This window comes from Eurypyga helias, unplaced genomic scaffold (genome assembly GCF_000690775.1).
Source record: "Eurypyga helias isolate BGI_N326 unplaced genomic scaffold, ASM69077v1 scaffold8764, whole genome shotgun sequence".
NCBI classification, from domain to species: domain Eukaryota; kingdom Metazoa; phylum Chordata; class Aves; order Eurypygiformes; family Eurypygidae; genus Eurypyga; species Eurypyga helias.
The window spans coordinates 6,801-22,733 of record NW_010246770.1 but is presented as its reverse complement, the minus strand read 5'-3'; the positions used below and the strand labels follow the sequence as shown (position 1 = coordinate 22,733).

Genomic DNA, 15,933 nt, shown 5'->3' with positions numbered 1-15,933 from the left:
ATATATGTATTTTTTTTCCCTGGAGAAACAGCACTTTCCACTAGATGGAGACAGGACACTGGATCACTTTGTCCTCCAGGAGGACACTGACAATCAGGAACACAAAATAAAGCCCAAACATGAAAAAGCCCAGGATTTTATTCATCCTCCACTTGCAGAAAGCGATGGAGAGGATGACAAATAGCAGCATGATGAAGAGGAGGACGATCGCACAGAACAGACCATTGCTGCTGACTGTCACCGGGGCAAAGCTGTTAATCACAGCATACAGGAGCCACGGAAGAGGAAGGCTGTTAAGAAACAGAAAAATAAATTGGAAACATTGCAGAGGTGCAGAAAGGGGCAGTAGAAAGTTTCTGGAGGCGCTTCGAAATACATTTTTTTTTCCTGCATGAAGGGAGGCAGGAAGTGTTTCAAGTCTTGTAACCTGTACATACATCTGTACATATCTGTACAATAAACTTGCCAGCTTGCTCCTGGCTGTTGGGACTTAGGATCCCTACTCTTCCAGCAGTTACACTGGTGAACTGTATTTCCCTTGGCTGACAAAGAACCTGGCACGTTGTCTGTGAGCAGGAAGACCCCTTTCGTTTGTTTCCGGATTCAGAACATCTGCGGAAGAGTCTACTTCCACTCTCTTTCCAAGAGCCTACGCAACTGGAGAGTGGGTGACATAGAGACATGTCCTTGCCACGAAGAAACAGCACACTGCAAGGCACTGCCCCCAGAATTTGGCCCTAAAGACCCTTCATATTTACTGTATAAACCCTACATATTTACTGTATAAAATTGTGTTAAAATGTGAACTTCAACTGAACTTAGGCTTAATTTCTCCTTCTGTATTTGCTGTCACTGCACTTCTCATCTCTGATGCCACAGAAAGGCAACATCCCTCTGGAGGATGCCAAGTTGAAAAAAGTATTTAAGCCACTGATCGGAGCTTAGCAGGCTTAGAAAGCACGAAGAGAGCTGTGAGAAGCTCACAACATCCAAACTTTGAATAAGCAGCTCAAGAGAGAATAATTTATTACAGCCTCAGTACCAACTACACCAGCCTACAGCTCAACTGTGCTGTTTGTGTTGTAAACATACCAGGTCTAGCAGACTGGTACAGCACAACAACATTTGCACTGGCAGGGAGACTATAAACATTTTAAGAAAAGTAAGAAAGCATTGTGAAAAAAGTTTTGTAATGCACCCTACATGCTCTAAGTTGAAGAACATGGTAGTGAATGCAGGTCTGTATATTTCCTGCCCATTTTTGAAACACTGAGGCATAGATTACAACATCTCTGCACCTGATCTAGCTTGGTTTCAAAAGGTCAAAAAGGAATTTGAATTCCAACCGCATGCCATACATCATAACCAGAGCTACCGAGAAGCGGTAAAGTGTAAATAGCATATTTCTGCATAATCTTATCTTGCTTTACATTCTCAAGGCTATACAAGATCCTTTGTGTTAACAGAGAATTGGTTTGTAATTTGGGACTTGCCAGGTATGTTAAAAAACCCCACATGTCAACAACAGGCTAAACGAGCTCCACAAGACAATAACGTTCTGTTTGAATTACAGCAAACATACGGGATACTGCAGAGGCAATTAATCATTCCTGATCATCATTATAATGATAAAGAAAGTTCTAGTGTAAGCACAATGAGTGGTAACAAACAACAGCTTCAGAAATTCCTTCTTGGAATAATGCTCTTGTAAAGTTTTTAAAGAGGAATTCACTTGCCTAGGGAGCTCTGCGATGCATCAAAGAGAGAATCAGTCAACAAATGTGTAATAATTCTGTCATGCAAATATCTATAAACTGACCACTTGAAACAGTGACATCCATTGCGTATTTGCATCTTTCTCCTTTTTAAGCATCAACGGCAGAAAACTGTCGTAGGCAACACCGTGGTAAACACAATGCTAAGAACACAAAACTTGTTAAAAAAGACACAATTTTCTTGCTGTAGGACTTACCCCACTGTGATGTCAAATATGTTGCTTCCAACAGAACTGGATACAGCCATGTCCCCCAGGCCTTTGCGTGCTACAATAACACTGGTAATAAGGTCAGGAATTGATGTGCCAGCAGCTAGAATAGTCAATCCCATGATTTCTTCGCTAATACCAATGGTCTCTCCAACCTAAAAGAGTTTAAGCAAAACCAGCAAACTATCATCCTGAGGTGAAAAAATGCTTTCTGCTGTAAACCTGTTTAACCAGGAATATTATCCTGGAGCTTGCCAAAGCTAGTTTGGAGAATACAAGCAAGACTGAAGAATTACTTGTTTTCACAGATTTCTACACATTTCAGGGGCAAGATAAGATTGTCAAACAGAACCAGTAGGTATTGATATGTGGTTGGTGATGGTTCTGATGTTACCAGAACGATCAAGTCCTGTGGTCAGGACAAGCACAACTCTCTGATCTACTTTCCGTCTACTGAGTAGTGATTTACTTCATCCATGGTTGCAGCTCCTAAAATAAAGCACTACTTAGCATGAGATAGATGATGGGTTCTGATTCTAAACGACCTCTCACAGTGCAAAACACAATGCAGGGCTTGTATTTTGTATCAGTATCACCTCCTTACCTGATGTGCCCACCAGACCATTAAGTAAGAAAAAAACGCAATCCAGCTGATAGACCCAAAAAAGGTGATAGGAAAAAACTTTCTTGACCTCTGAAACAGAAGCAAAGAGAAAGAGTGAACACCTGTGTTGAAAACTGACGTTGCTGTACTCTTACTTGCTTCTCAGAATGAGAGTGGCCTCCCATTTATTCTGATCGCCTGTTCTGACCAACTATTCTGATCATCAGCAGATTATCAAAATTCATGTCAAGAATGGTAAGAAACAGACTCCCTACACTGGTATACACTTACCTATGCCTCTATCTTCCAACCCTTTCAGTTGTAAAACAACACGTCCTAATGACCTGTATGATGAGTGGCAGGTTTTAGGTTGTCATTTGTATTATACTCCTTTATGCCAACATTTGCATATGTGTTTAGCTAAATGGTGGCTTGACTCGTAAATTTATTAACAACTTCATGCTTAGTCAGAAAGAATGTTTTCAAATTGCTCAAACAGGCACCCATAACTTTCATTCATGCATGAACAACTTTGTGCAGCACCTTTCAGTCAGTATAACAAAGGCCGTCCTATGACACAGCTGAAAAACTACACACCTAAAATCTACCAGGGCATTTACTTTTCTAGGGAAAAGAACCCACTTTCTCAATTGGAACAGAAGATACATTAAGCACAGATTCACCATGCTTTGTGTTGTAGAGAAGTTTGTATAAAAACATGTAAAACGTACTCTGAGGCCCTTCAATGAATTAAAAAAAATCTGAGTAACACCAAGCTAACTTCATTTTCATCTTCAGTGTCACCCTTACTAATGTCAAACTTTGACTGGATAATGTTCTTGCACACAGTGAATGGGTTATATTCAGATTAATGATTTATTTTGGTTTCTGTCCTTTCCAGTCTTCTGCATCATCCCTATTTCCTGTTGGCTGGCGAGATCTATGTAGCAAATAGATACCAAGTTAACTACTACAGGAAGGAAACACGACTGCAGTACTTTACCAAGCAATCACTCTCTAAATCAAATTAATGTTTAAAAAGAAATTTGCACTGTGAATGAATGCCACCGATCTTGAATGAAACCACAGTCTTTATGGGCATCAACCTTCTGAACACAGATCATGGAATCATAGAATAGTTGGGGTTGGAAGGGACCTTAAAGACCATCTAGTTCCAACCCCCCTGCCATGGGCAGGGACACCTTCCACTAGACCAGGTTGCTCAAAGCCTCATCCAGCCTGGCCTTGAACACTTCCAGGGATGGGGCATCCACAGCTTCTCTGGGCAACCTGTTCCAGTGCCTCACCACCTTCTCCGTGAAGAACTTCTTCCTGATATCTAAATCCAAACCTCCCTGCTTTCAATTTAAAGCCGTTACCCCTTGTCCTGTCACTACAGGCCCTTGATGATCTTCACCCTAGATGACTTTTGACATGCCACTGGCAGAGCCCTACAAATTTCCATGAATAATAAGTAGGGCTGCTTGTGGAAGTAAGTTATACCACTCTGAATACTCGTTCCAGCTGCTTCTTGATCCTGCACTACCTTTCCCTGTTAAATCCTTGCTAAATCCACTTCTACCTTTTGCACTGCAGGGGCCTCCAAAATTTTTTGGGTGGCGCGCCTTGCCTGTACCCCTCTCCACTGCAGGACGTGCCCCTGCTGCATCAGGAGACTTACTAGCCTGTGGGTCTCTCCTAGGTGTTGTGGGAGCAGACACGACTGCAGAGCTTTCCCTGAACATGACTTTTGGAGAGAAAATACTGTTTGGATTTTGCCAATTCACCTTGCTCAAGCCATGCTAAATCCCTGTTTTTCAGGGAGCTTACAGGGCTGCACAGCCATCTTTTCTTGTATAACAGGCACAAGAGGTGTTTATATGGGACATCCTCACATTTAGGAACTGATGCGCATGGGCGGTTGTGGACTGAGAGGTGTCCCATGATTTGGGCTGGCCATGGGAGCTGGTCATGTGGGAATGACACAGTCTTTTGTCAGCTGAAACAGAAAAGAGCGAGGCCGGTCCGCAGCTCTTTGAAATTGTGTAGAATCTTTCTGCTGATGCAAATGGAATGAGATCAGATCATTACTGACAGAAAAAGAGTAAAGTCAGCAATGCCAATTGTGCACACTCCTCTTGAGGACGGGACAATTAAAGGGTCCGGCAGCAGGTGCAGCTGTAGGCTGTGCTACAGAACACCTACTCCCTGTGGGCACTCTGCATAAAGCCAAATGCCCTCCTGAAAACCGGGCTGGTAAGCACTGGCTAACACCCCCTATAGAACTCCACCACTGAATGTACATAGGAACACGTTACAGACGGTACGGACGTAACAGTGCTCCCAAACCCCCTCATATATAAATAAATTACCTCTGTTGGAAGAAGAAAACCATTCCAGTATGTGTTTTAAATGAATTATCTTTAAATACAGGCATAAATAGCCACAATGGCACTTGGAAACATCCTTTTCATATAAATTCCACTACAGCCACGTGCACTCTATCTGGAACTGCTCAGGGTACTGGGGTTGATCTGCTTCTTAACTCTTCATGGAGCAAACAGAGTTACTTTTCCAAAACAGAGTTCTACTTCTTTTTAAAATCATAAAATCTGATAATGAGTTTTTGATGTTTAAACCTACTCAGATAGACTATTAATTCAAAACTTTACATGGACTGGGGGACAGAAGACCTTCATCCAAAAAGGAACACAATTTGAAAGGAACACAAAGATGGCTATTAAAATAGTGATGAGACACTAGTGAGAGCAGAGCTGAGTCTGGAAGGGAAAAATGAATCTAAATTGCAATTTCCTTTTTTTAAACTAAATAGCTAGCGCTTCATTTTCACCATTCTTACTAGCCAACAGTTTCAACATTCAGCATTTTCTGTCTTCCTTGTAAAAACTGGATTTCATGGCAACACATATGGTGAATGAGATGATGAAGCGATAAGCTTGTTGCAGCTGGTCACAAAATCTACACAGAGCATCTCACAGCAATGCAATTTGAATAATCACTCTACAACACTCACGACACAAGCGTACATTGGCTTATGCAAAACGAAGACAGCAAGAGCTGGACTGGCCAGTAATGGCTCTGTCAGTGCAATAATATATACCAAATGGTTCATGCAAAATAATGGGATATTGCCTAGCTGAGTTAGACACCCACAGAATTCAGATGGCTAAGAATTACGACTCAATAACTTTGAAGCATGTGTATTCCTAGCCTGTCTCGGCCAAACCCCTCCCAGTAAAATTAACTGATAAGCAGTTCAAGACTAAGAGTACTTTAATAGCCTTAACAGTTTAATTACCTATGTTAAAAGGAAGAACATTTAAACTCAAAAAGGGCAAAATTTAAAGTGTGTACATATTACAGATGACGAAATCAAGAATGGACTCCATGGATGCTGCTATATACTTTGCATATGTATGTAATTTTTAAAAAGCAGTAATAAGAGTGCTCATTATTTTACAGATGCTGGATTTTATTTCCAGAGTATAATAATAACCATGCTTATTTTGTAAGTAATGACAGCATCCTTTTGAGATTTATCTCATTGCAACTCCCTAGCTCTTGGAAATAGAGAAAGCTGCCAATCCCAAGCGTTTTCCTAGAAGAATTAGTCAGAGACACCAGACAGCAATACTTCTCCCCACATTTTCTGGTAACTGTTGTGATGGTTGCCTTGTAAAAACAGAGCGCCCAGTATTTTACCAATTGGTTGTGTTGTGGTCATGGTAACAGACAAATGAGAAAAGCCATGGCTCATTCGGCTCATATGCTATTTTCTTTTAACAAAAGAGAAAGAATTTTGCAGTTTCACTGTAGATTGGTTGGATTGGTTCTATTCCTGTCTATCAGCAATTTTGAGGACATTTTTCTTGGTATGTTTCTGTATTGATTTTATGCCAGCATCTGAAAAACAGGTCTTCTAGGAGCAAGAATGATCCAAGTATGAAGGCTTTTCTTCTAAGAGCCTGATCCTGAGAGATAATGAGTGCTTAATAATTTGCAAAGTAACTGTCTTAATTTTAGCCAGTATTATTACCAACATCTTTGCTTTTCCCTTAACCTGAATGAATCATATGTTTGTCTTGTACATAAATTTATTTGCACTGCAAGCTTTGATTTGCCTTTCATACTTGTCAGTGCTTAAATCTGATTACTCAGAACCTGCTCCTGTAACTGGATCTGTGCAGGAACATCTTGTCCTCATCCCCTTGGTAACAGTGCATCTCTGTATGGCAACAAGACTTCATGTAAGTTGTACCTCTCCGTTGGTAATGTGAATTTGCAGAGGTACAACAAAAGGCCCCATATGGGTCCAGTGACAGCAGGACTTGAGCCCTAATAGCCATTCTTCTGGCCTGTAACGCAAAGGGATGGACAGTGCAGTAAAGAGATGGTGTTCAATATCTGCCTCTGACCCACTGGGCCACCTTGGTCACATAATTTTCCTTCTAATCTTTCAATATTCCTTACTTCAGAAGGCGGACAGTTACATCTGTGGCTTTTACAGAGCCCTGGGGAAATAAGCTATTAGTACAGGAAAAATACCCGTTATTGTTCAAAACTCCTGAACAAAAAGTCAAGTAAAAAATTCCCCAAGGGCACACCTGCCTCCGGTGTACTGCCAGCAACATTATTGATGTTATAGTAAGGATTTTAATATATACTGGCTTAATGTGAGCAGGCATCATTAAGGTACTAAACACACATTAAAACATGTCAGCTATTGAATCAGCTGAGAGTTAGCTGAACTAATGCCTAATCTACTTGTAAGTATACAAAAATCTGCACATGTGTACACTAGAGCATAATAAGGCAGCAAGGGTTTTGCTAACTTCATAACCAGAGACTTTGTCTATGAAATCATTTTTCTAGAGCTTCTCATGGAGCTAAATATAGCTTGGTATAGTGCAAGTAAATGCAGTCAAAGCATCTCCATTATGTGGACATAAAATATATTTTAGGAAAGAGACTCTAGGAGGAATGGAGAACTCATTTTTTGAAAAGTGGACACCCACAGTGGATGTCAAAGGCTCCATATGGTCCCTCAAATCAGTATACACCACACAAGTGTTTATTTTATACATCCACATGCTAATCTGAGCATCCTGATGCAGAATTTGGGTTTCTAAAATTACCACACTTGCAAATCAAGCCCCTGACAGTAGTCCTATCTACAAAATCTATTTAGGTATTATCTTAGTGTGGTGTGGTTTTTTTGTTTTGGTGTTTTTTTTTAAAACTTTTGCCTTACAGATTTCATGGGAAGTTGTTTACTGATGCACATGCTGAGCTGTGATACTGGGTTTTCATTTTGTTAGGAAAGGAATAGTGGGGATGGCACACAGGCATAAGTGAGAATACTGTAGAGACAAATGCACTAATGAAGCGTCCTTGAAAAGTTAGTTTATGCAACCATCTGGTTAATTATTTGACAGCAGTGTTCAAAGTAATCAGCTTGTCATACTGACACAGCCTGTTACCTCTTTCTGTTATTACAACATGTAATTACAAACTACATTTCTTTTGCTTCTGTATATAAAGCTGATCCTTTAAGTGAATGAAATTTTAAAACACTGTTGCCCGTTGACACATCTGGCATGTATCTGGCACATACAACTCTGATGATTTTTTTGTGTTACGGCCAGGTATTTTAGCTGAAATATGCCAGCATGCCAGTTCTCTTGTGAACAATACTGGTGTTAACAATCACATGCGTCATACAGTTGCAGGCAACTTCTTGAGATATTTGCTTTCCAAAACCATTATTGCAACAACTGTTCTCATCTGTACAGCACAGAATATTGGATAAGGCTACTGATGTCTATTGATGTTAATTTCTGATTTTTCAAAATTCAAAATAATGCACATACTTATTTCTTAGCAGTACATGCTCATTTTGGGCCAAATTATGAAAAAAAAAAATTACAAGAGTGGTCTTGAATGATAAAAAGAGGGAGTAAATACAGAAACAAACAATCTTGAAATTCATGTAGTATACTCCCTGTGTTAACAAACAGAAAGCATTTACCAGAGTTGTTTGAAAACTAAGAAAAGAAAGTTTAAAGATTGGAGAGGAAAATATCAGTTCATGTCCTCTGAGAAACCTTTATCTAAAAACAAATCAAAGATCTTTTTTTAGCTTGTTTCTTGCACTGAACTGCAATTTTTCAGTGTGTGGGATGGGAAAGTTTTTCAGTATGTGTAAGGAGGAAAAAAGAATTCAGGGTGTTGATTTATAACCTTATAAGCTGTGCATCCCTCTATTGCAGCAGTTATAAATCTATTTTTGATACAGAAAGGAGAAGAGGTTAAAACTCTACTAAAGGATTTTTTCAGCTCTTGAATTTTTTTTTTTCTTTTACTTTCCGTGAGTCTCCCTAGTCAGGTCTATTTGTATATGTGAATATAAAAATCTTGTTCTAGTATGAAAATTACAATGACGAGTAGAAAACAAAGGTCTAGAGGAACATGTATTTAAGAGAAATGCATAGAATTGTTTTGAACCACAGAGAAAATTTAGGTGGTCTAAAACCTTTCCAGTCCACCTTTAGGGCACTGCAGATGGACAGACTTCCTCATCACTTATGTGATATTCAGTGATCTAGAAATACAGATGTGAAGGCCCAAAAGAAGTTCCAAGAGCTTTCACTCTGTGTCATAAAATATTAGTGGTTACGAATGGCAATCTTTATAGAGCTATTACCAACAAGCTGCCCATCAGCACTCATTTGAAGGTTGGAAGATTGATGCTGTGACCTCTTCTTCAAAGAAGAAAGTATTAAAAAAACCCATTAGCCCTACTTTTACATAAATCCACCACAGTCCCTTGTTGGCATATAGCTAGTGAGCCACCCTGTTGTGCTGAAGACACCAACTTACAACAACGATTACTCACAGGTTTTCTGACATCCGGGAGGGAAGCCCACAGTGGGAAAACAATGGGTAATACAAGAAGGTAGGTGAGCTGCTTGCGTGGAGTATCAGGCCAGGCCAGGCTGAGAGGCTGGTCCTCATCCTCTTCATTCTGCAGGAAAAGCCACAGTGAGCAGAATATTGAAGTGGACAAATGAGATTAGGGATTCTTTCTTTAAAGAGGAGTCCTGAGGACTGTGCTGTGTTTCACTGAGAACCCATGGGGTTTGAAAACGCTGCGTTAACACCACACCTACCTAACAACATCAGCTAGGACACAGTAAAAAAGATTTTGCCCAGACTATGAGGTATCTCTGCAGCACAGGCTCCCTGAGGATGTCCGTTTGCAGCTATGCTGACAGTGAAGCTGGTCCCTTGGGATGCACAGACCAGTGTTGTGCCTTCTCCCCGGAGCAGAACCTTGCACCTCTGATACATCTTTCACAGAATCTCCCTTGGGATGTGGGCAAGTCTAGTCAGGGATCAAAAATGGTCTGGACTGCATTAAGCCTGGCCCCATAGAGACAGGGAGAGGGACAGGGATAGCGATAGAGGTGTGCATGTGCATGTATGTGTGTGTACACACAAACATATATGTGCATATAAATAGAAATGTATGTATGTGCATATGTATGTGTACACATATATCTAACTTTTTAAGCTTTTGTGAATAAATTAATTCTATTTAAGAGATATATGTATGTATTTTCATGTTCATAGGACCATAGGGTAAATCAGGCTGGCAGGCACCTGGGGAGCTCCACTACTCAGCTGGGGGGATCAGACTGGGCTGGTCAGGGCTCGGCCCAGTTGAGCTGTAAAACCACCAAGGATGGAGGTGATCCAACCCCCCTGGGGCCCGTGTCCACCACTGGACTGCCTTCGTGGAGATAAGGCTTCTCCTTACCTCCAGCCTGAACCTCTCGTGTTGAGACCAGCCACAACATGGCAGTCTTAACAACGTGGTGCTAAAACTAAAGAGAAGACATTCTTCTCCTACTTGTGTAGCCGATTTTCCCATCAAAACCTAGTCTTCTTTTATGTGTATGCTGCTCATCTCTCTTACAGAGTAGGTGTATAGGTACTTTCTCCCACAACAGAAAAACATTTGACTGTCACGCACATCTCCTTCGTTAGACTGCTTCTGCTAACACAATGGAGCCCTCTCAGACTGCCACAGAGAGAAAGCAAAGTGAGCGTGATCCAGCCTTTTGGGTGCACATATTAAAATAACTTTTAAAGTTTTAGTATAGGTAGGCAATGTCTCCAGAACCACACATGGAGTTATGATACACCACAGAATAAGGCAACAGAAAAAATGCCCTAAATGGTTCTTTCACACAGATGTGTGTCGTGCAAACCCTGTGAGCTTGTGGTAAGATTCCTGAAGAGCTCAGTGAAAGCTGAGGAAGTCCAAAAAAAGAGTGCCTGGTGAAAACTGTTTGTTTGAGACCATGAGAGGCATACAACTATTTCTTCATGTAGTGTTCTTGTTTTCTTCTTTAGCAAAAAGGTAGTAATTGAGAATTCAGTCCTCTGCAGGGTGCAAACTACCCTTACTACAGATTCATAATACAGGTTTGTTGTCAGCTGCTGCCCTGTCTGAAGATTGCTTATGTAAACATTGTGACAATGCTGTAAGAAGCAGTCATCTGAATGACCACATCTGTTATTTTTTTGTAAGCAAAAGAGTAATTGATGAAATGTCATCATGTGTTGGTGGTGTTTGTAACATTTTCTACTTACTGCTAATTCTGATAGAAGAACAGGTCTTAATTAATCCACTATTATGAATTCCTGAATTGTTCAACTACTCAGCTACCTGAACTGATCCATACCTAGAAAAGCAAGTCCAGGTCTTAGCTCAGGCTCTTCCATCATGATGGTATCACCTGACACCAATGGGCTGGAAGCAAATCCCTGTTTACCTCCTGACATGTTGACAGCCTGCAGCTACTCTGACAGTTATGTGTTGATGTCAACAGAAGACAGTATTTTGTTCACCGCTGCACTTTGTGAAACTCCCAAGTTTCATGACAGTAAGACAACAGTAAAGTGAACAGGTCACAACAGGTATAATCATTAAAAGATTTAAAAAATGTACATAGGCACAATTTGTCACACACCATGTAGTAGCCAAGAGGTTCCCGAGCAGCTTATGACGCTAGCTTTTGCCTTCAGCTTTCAGCTCTTTACCAAAGCAGGCAGATGATCTATACTCCACTGCTGCAGTCTATCGCAGCCTGACTTTTGGGGGACTGGGCTGGTATAGGAGTTTGTGGGACTACTTCCTGAAAACCAAATCTATTCCTTTATCATTCTGGTAGATGCTGCTGGGGAGGGAAAATCAATCTGAGATGGATGCTTAACTTTAAAATATGACGACTGAGGTAAAATTTGAGCACAAAAGGACAAATTGAAGGGTTGCCTAGGTAACTCTTTCTGAGTGGCCTCTGTATAATTCCAGCAGCGGGCTCAGCTGGAATAAAGCTCCATGAATGACTGCTTCATAAACAGCACTGAGTGGCAGAGTACTTCCTGAATTGCCATCTTTAGAGATTAGCCATGATTAACAACTGTATTTAATCACAACAAAAGCTTTACATTAGTCTGAGTTTGCACGAGTCTGCAAATTGTACAAAAATTAGTACCTCAGTTGGTTCATGCTGCACTGTGCCCGTACACACCATACTTCAAAGCAGGGCCCCATTCAGGTCTGTGTCTGTGTCAAACAGCACTGGGCTAGCACTAGTACACAGGCAACGTGAGTGGCTGTAGCAAAGGACCACTAAGAATTACATACGGAGATTGCTAGGTGTCTCCTGACAAACCTCGATCAATCTGCTTGAGATCTTTGCATCTTCAGGTTGTACTACCTCCTCCCTCTCCCCAAGACAACAAAATAGAAAGCCAAACTCAAGCTCACAGTGGAGCAGGGAAAAACCCTTTTTCTTCCTAGTTTAACTCCAGGATGCATTACAGATACTACGGACTGGATCTCCATTTCCTATTTCATAAATTAGAATCCGCATCTGATTTTCAGATGCTGACTCTAATGTATGAAATTTGAAATCTGATTTTCAGATGCTGACCTTCAAAAAATCAGAGGAAGTAAGGAAGTTCAACATATTTGTAAATCCAGCTTCCATGAATTTCAAAGCAATGCTGAACTATCCACTGAGGTTGAAGACATGAAAGGGAAATAATTGTGGCAGCTATAAAACCACACAAATGTGAGTGTCATGCTCTGGACTAAGCAGCAGTGATATAAAATGACTCAGCACAGATTTATGGCAGAGATTGCGTGCACTGTCTGTGACTCCAGCCTCTCTGAATATGCATTCTGAATATGCATTCTCACATTTTGCAGAAACTAATACTGAAACTGTAGTTTTGATTTATTTTAGCCTGTATGATGAAAACTCAGTACTTGCAATGTTCAGTATGAGTCTCTTCTGCAATGCTAAGGAGAAAAACATAATGATAACATGATAAACACACAGGAATTCAGTTGCCTGAATACAAATACAGTAGTGCCATTTTAGATAACTTCTGGTATCTCACTTGACCTCCACATGCTCCATCAGAAGTGGAGAATATTCTGTTCATTTATGACATACCTGCCACCACGATGCAAAAATATCCATTTGTCCAGGCCAGCTCAGGTGCTACTACCTACCAATCTGTATGCAAATGAGTCCTACCCCCAAACTCATTCCCTGCTACAACTCTGTAGCTAATTAACTTTAAAAATACTAGATGGAACATACGGGAAAGCTGCATTAGTTGACGTTGTGAACTCTGATGATAATCCAATATTTACACAAAATTTCATGTGAACCTGAATTTAACTGCTGTCACAAAAAACACAGGTCATACTATAGTCAAGGAAAACCTGAAGACAATCATGGTTCTCCTACAATTCCAAGTCCATTTTGAGGCTTGTCTGAAAGGATTGCTCAGAATATGCTAATGAACATAGAACGGAACAGTTTACTTATATTAATACAAACAGTATTAATCCTAAGTGTTCAAGATAGTTATTAAACACATCAGTACTCTTCCTGGCAGAAATTATTGGCTCCAGTATGACGCTGGAGGAAACGTCAAAGGTGTTACTAAAGTCAAGGTAGACACCATCCACAGCCTTTACCAGCAGGTCACCTTTTCATAGAAGGAGCTCAGGTTAGCCAAGCAGGACCTGGTTTTCATAAACCCGTGCTTACTGAGCCTGATTGCTTGCTTATTCTGTATGTCCTATGTGGTGGCACTCAAGATGATCTGCTTCATAATGACCAAGCTCAGACTGCCAGGCCTGTAGTTCCCCAGATCCTCCTTCTGGCCCTTCCTGTAGATGGGTATCACACTGGCCAACCTCCAGTCAACTGGAACCTTCATGGTTAGCCAGGACTGATGATAAATGATTGAAAGTGGCTTGGTGAGCACTTCTGCCAGCTCCCTCGGTACCCTTGGGTGGATGCCATCCGGACCCATACACTGGTGTGTGCCTAAGTGGTGTAGCTGATTGCTAACCATTTCCCCTTTGATTGTGGGGGAGGTTTCATTCTCCTCCTCTTCCCTGTTTCCAGCTCAGGGGGCTGGGTTCCCTGAGAACAATTGGTCTTGTTGCTAAAGACTGAGGCAAAGAAGGCATTAAGTACCTCAACCTTTTTCTCATTCTTTGCCACTATCATTCCCTCTGCATCCAATCAAGGATGGAGATTCTTCTTAGCTCTCCTTTTGTAGCAAATGTATTAATAGAAATATTTTTTATTACCCTTCTACAATTAAGTTCTAGTTGGGCTTTGGCTCTTCTAATTTTCTCCCTGCATAACCTCATGACATCCTTGAGTTGCCTGCCCCTTCTCCAAAGGTCATAAACTCTCCTTTTCTTTCCTGAGTTCCAGCCAAAGCTCTCCGTTCGGCCAGGCTGGTCTTCCTCCCTGCTGGCTCGTCTTACAGCACATGGGGATGGCCTGCTCCCACACCTTTAAGATTTACTTCTCAAAGAATGCCCAGCCCTCCTGGACTCCTTTGCCCTTGAGGACTGCCTTCCAAGGGCCTCTGTCAACAAGGCCCCTAAACTGGCCAAAGTCTGTCCTCTGAAAGCCCACGTTAGCTCTTCTGCTGAGCCATCTCCTTACTTCTCCAAGAATCAAAAACTCTATCATTTCATGATTGCTGTGCCCAAGACATCCTCCAACCATCCATCATCCACAAATCCTTCTCGGTTCACAAACAAAAAGTCCAGCAGGCACCTTCTCTAGTCGGTTCACTCACCTGTTGGGCCAGGAAATTATCCTCCACACACTCCAGGAATCTCTTAGACTGTTTCCTCTTTCCTGTATTGTATTTCCAGCAGACATCTGCTAAGTTGAAATCTTCCATGAGAACAAGGGCTGGTGATGGTGAGACTTCGCCCAGCTGCTTACAGAATATTTCATCTGCCTCTTCATCCTAGTTAGGTGGTCTATAACAGACTGTCACCATGATCTTAATGGACTTTCCCCTGATTCTCACCCATAAACACTCGACCATTTCATTACCATCATCAAGCTCTAGACAGTCAAAACACTCCCTGACATAGAGGGCTACCCCACCACCTCTCCTTCCTTGCCTAGCCCTTCTGAAGACTTTATAGCCATTGACTGCAGCACTCCAATTGTGCAAGTCATCCCACCATGCTATGTGATAGCAACTATATCATAACTTTCCTGCTGCATGATGGCTTCCACCGTCTCCTGTTTGTCACCATGATGCGTGCATTGGTGTAGAGGCACTTCAGTTGGGCTATTGATCCTGGCATCTTTTTTGGAGGAGAAGCCCTAATTCCTATGTGACCATTCTCAGATGCTTCCGTGGTTTCTAAAGCATCAACCACCCTCATGTCTTCGTTGATGTGTGCATCTCTATCTTCTCACCCCTCATCCACTGAGATGGCTAGGGTGCTGTCTGCATGTGCTCCAGTGTACTCAGCAAATCATGGAGCAGACAGAAAGACCTTGCCAGCACACTGTCTGTCCCTGAAACATTGGCATATTACCCTCAGGCTTAGGTCTAGCAAGCCTGAGTTTTCCCTTTTTCCCTTCAAATCTAGTTTAAAGCACTTTCAATGAGCTCTGCTAACTCCTCTGCAAAGATTCTTTTGCCCCTTTGAGACAGGTGTACATCATGTTTTGCCAGCTGGCCTGGTGTCACATAGACCAATCCATGACCAAAAAAACCAAAATTCTGCTGGTGACACCAGTCCCGGAGCCACATATTGATCTGCTGGCTCTTCCTTTCTCTATTGCTCCCTGCAACTGGAAGGACAGAGAACACTACTTGTGCTCCTGATCCCTTAACCAGTCATTAAAGTTTTAGATATAACTTGCTTTAGATCTTCACATACAATAGTCATTAATGGCTTTAT

General features: G+C 41.5%; 1 protein-coding gene across 1 annotated transcript; it reads right to left on the bottom strand.

Moving 5' to 3' along the window:
* Positions 1-22: 22 nt before the first annotated feature.
* LOC104508785 (sodium/potassium/calcium exchanger 2-like) lies at positions 23-15,408 on the bottom strand. The gene is made up of 6 exons (XM_010150515.1): positions 15,274-15,408; positions 14,802-14,978; positions 9,505-9,633; positions 2,589-2,678; positions 1,973-2,139; positions 23-290 (listed from the first exon to the last, which is right to left on the bottom strand). Exons 1-6 carry the CDS (start codon positions 15,406-15,408, stop codon positions 41-43), a joined length of 948 nt encoding a protein of 315 aa, XP_010148817.1. The 3' UTR covers positions 23-40.
* Between the last annotated feature and the right edge of the window lie 525 nt (positions 15,409-15,933).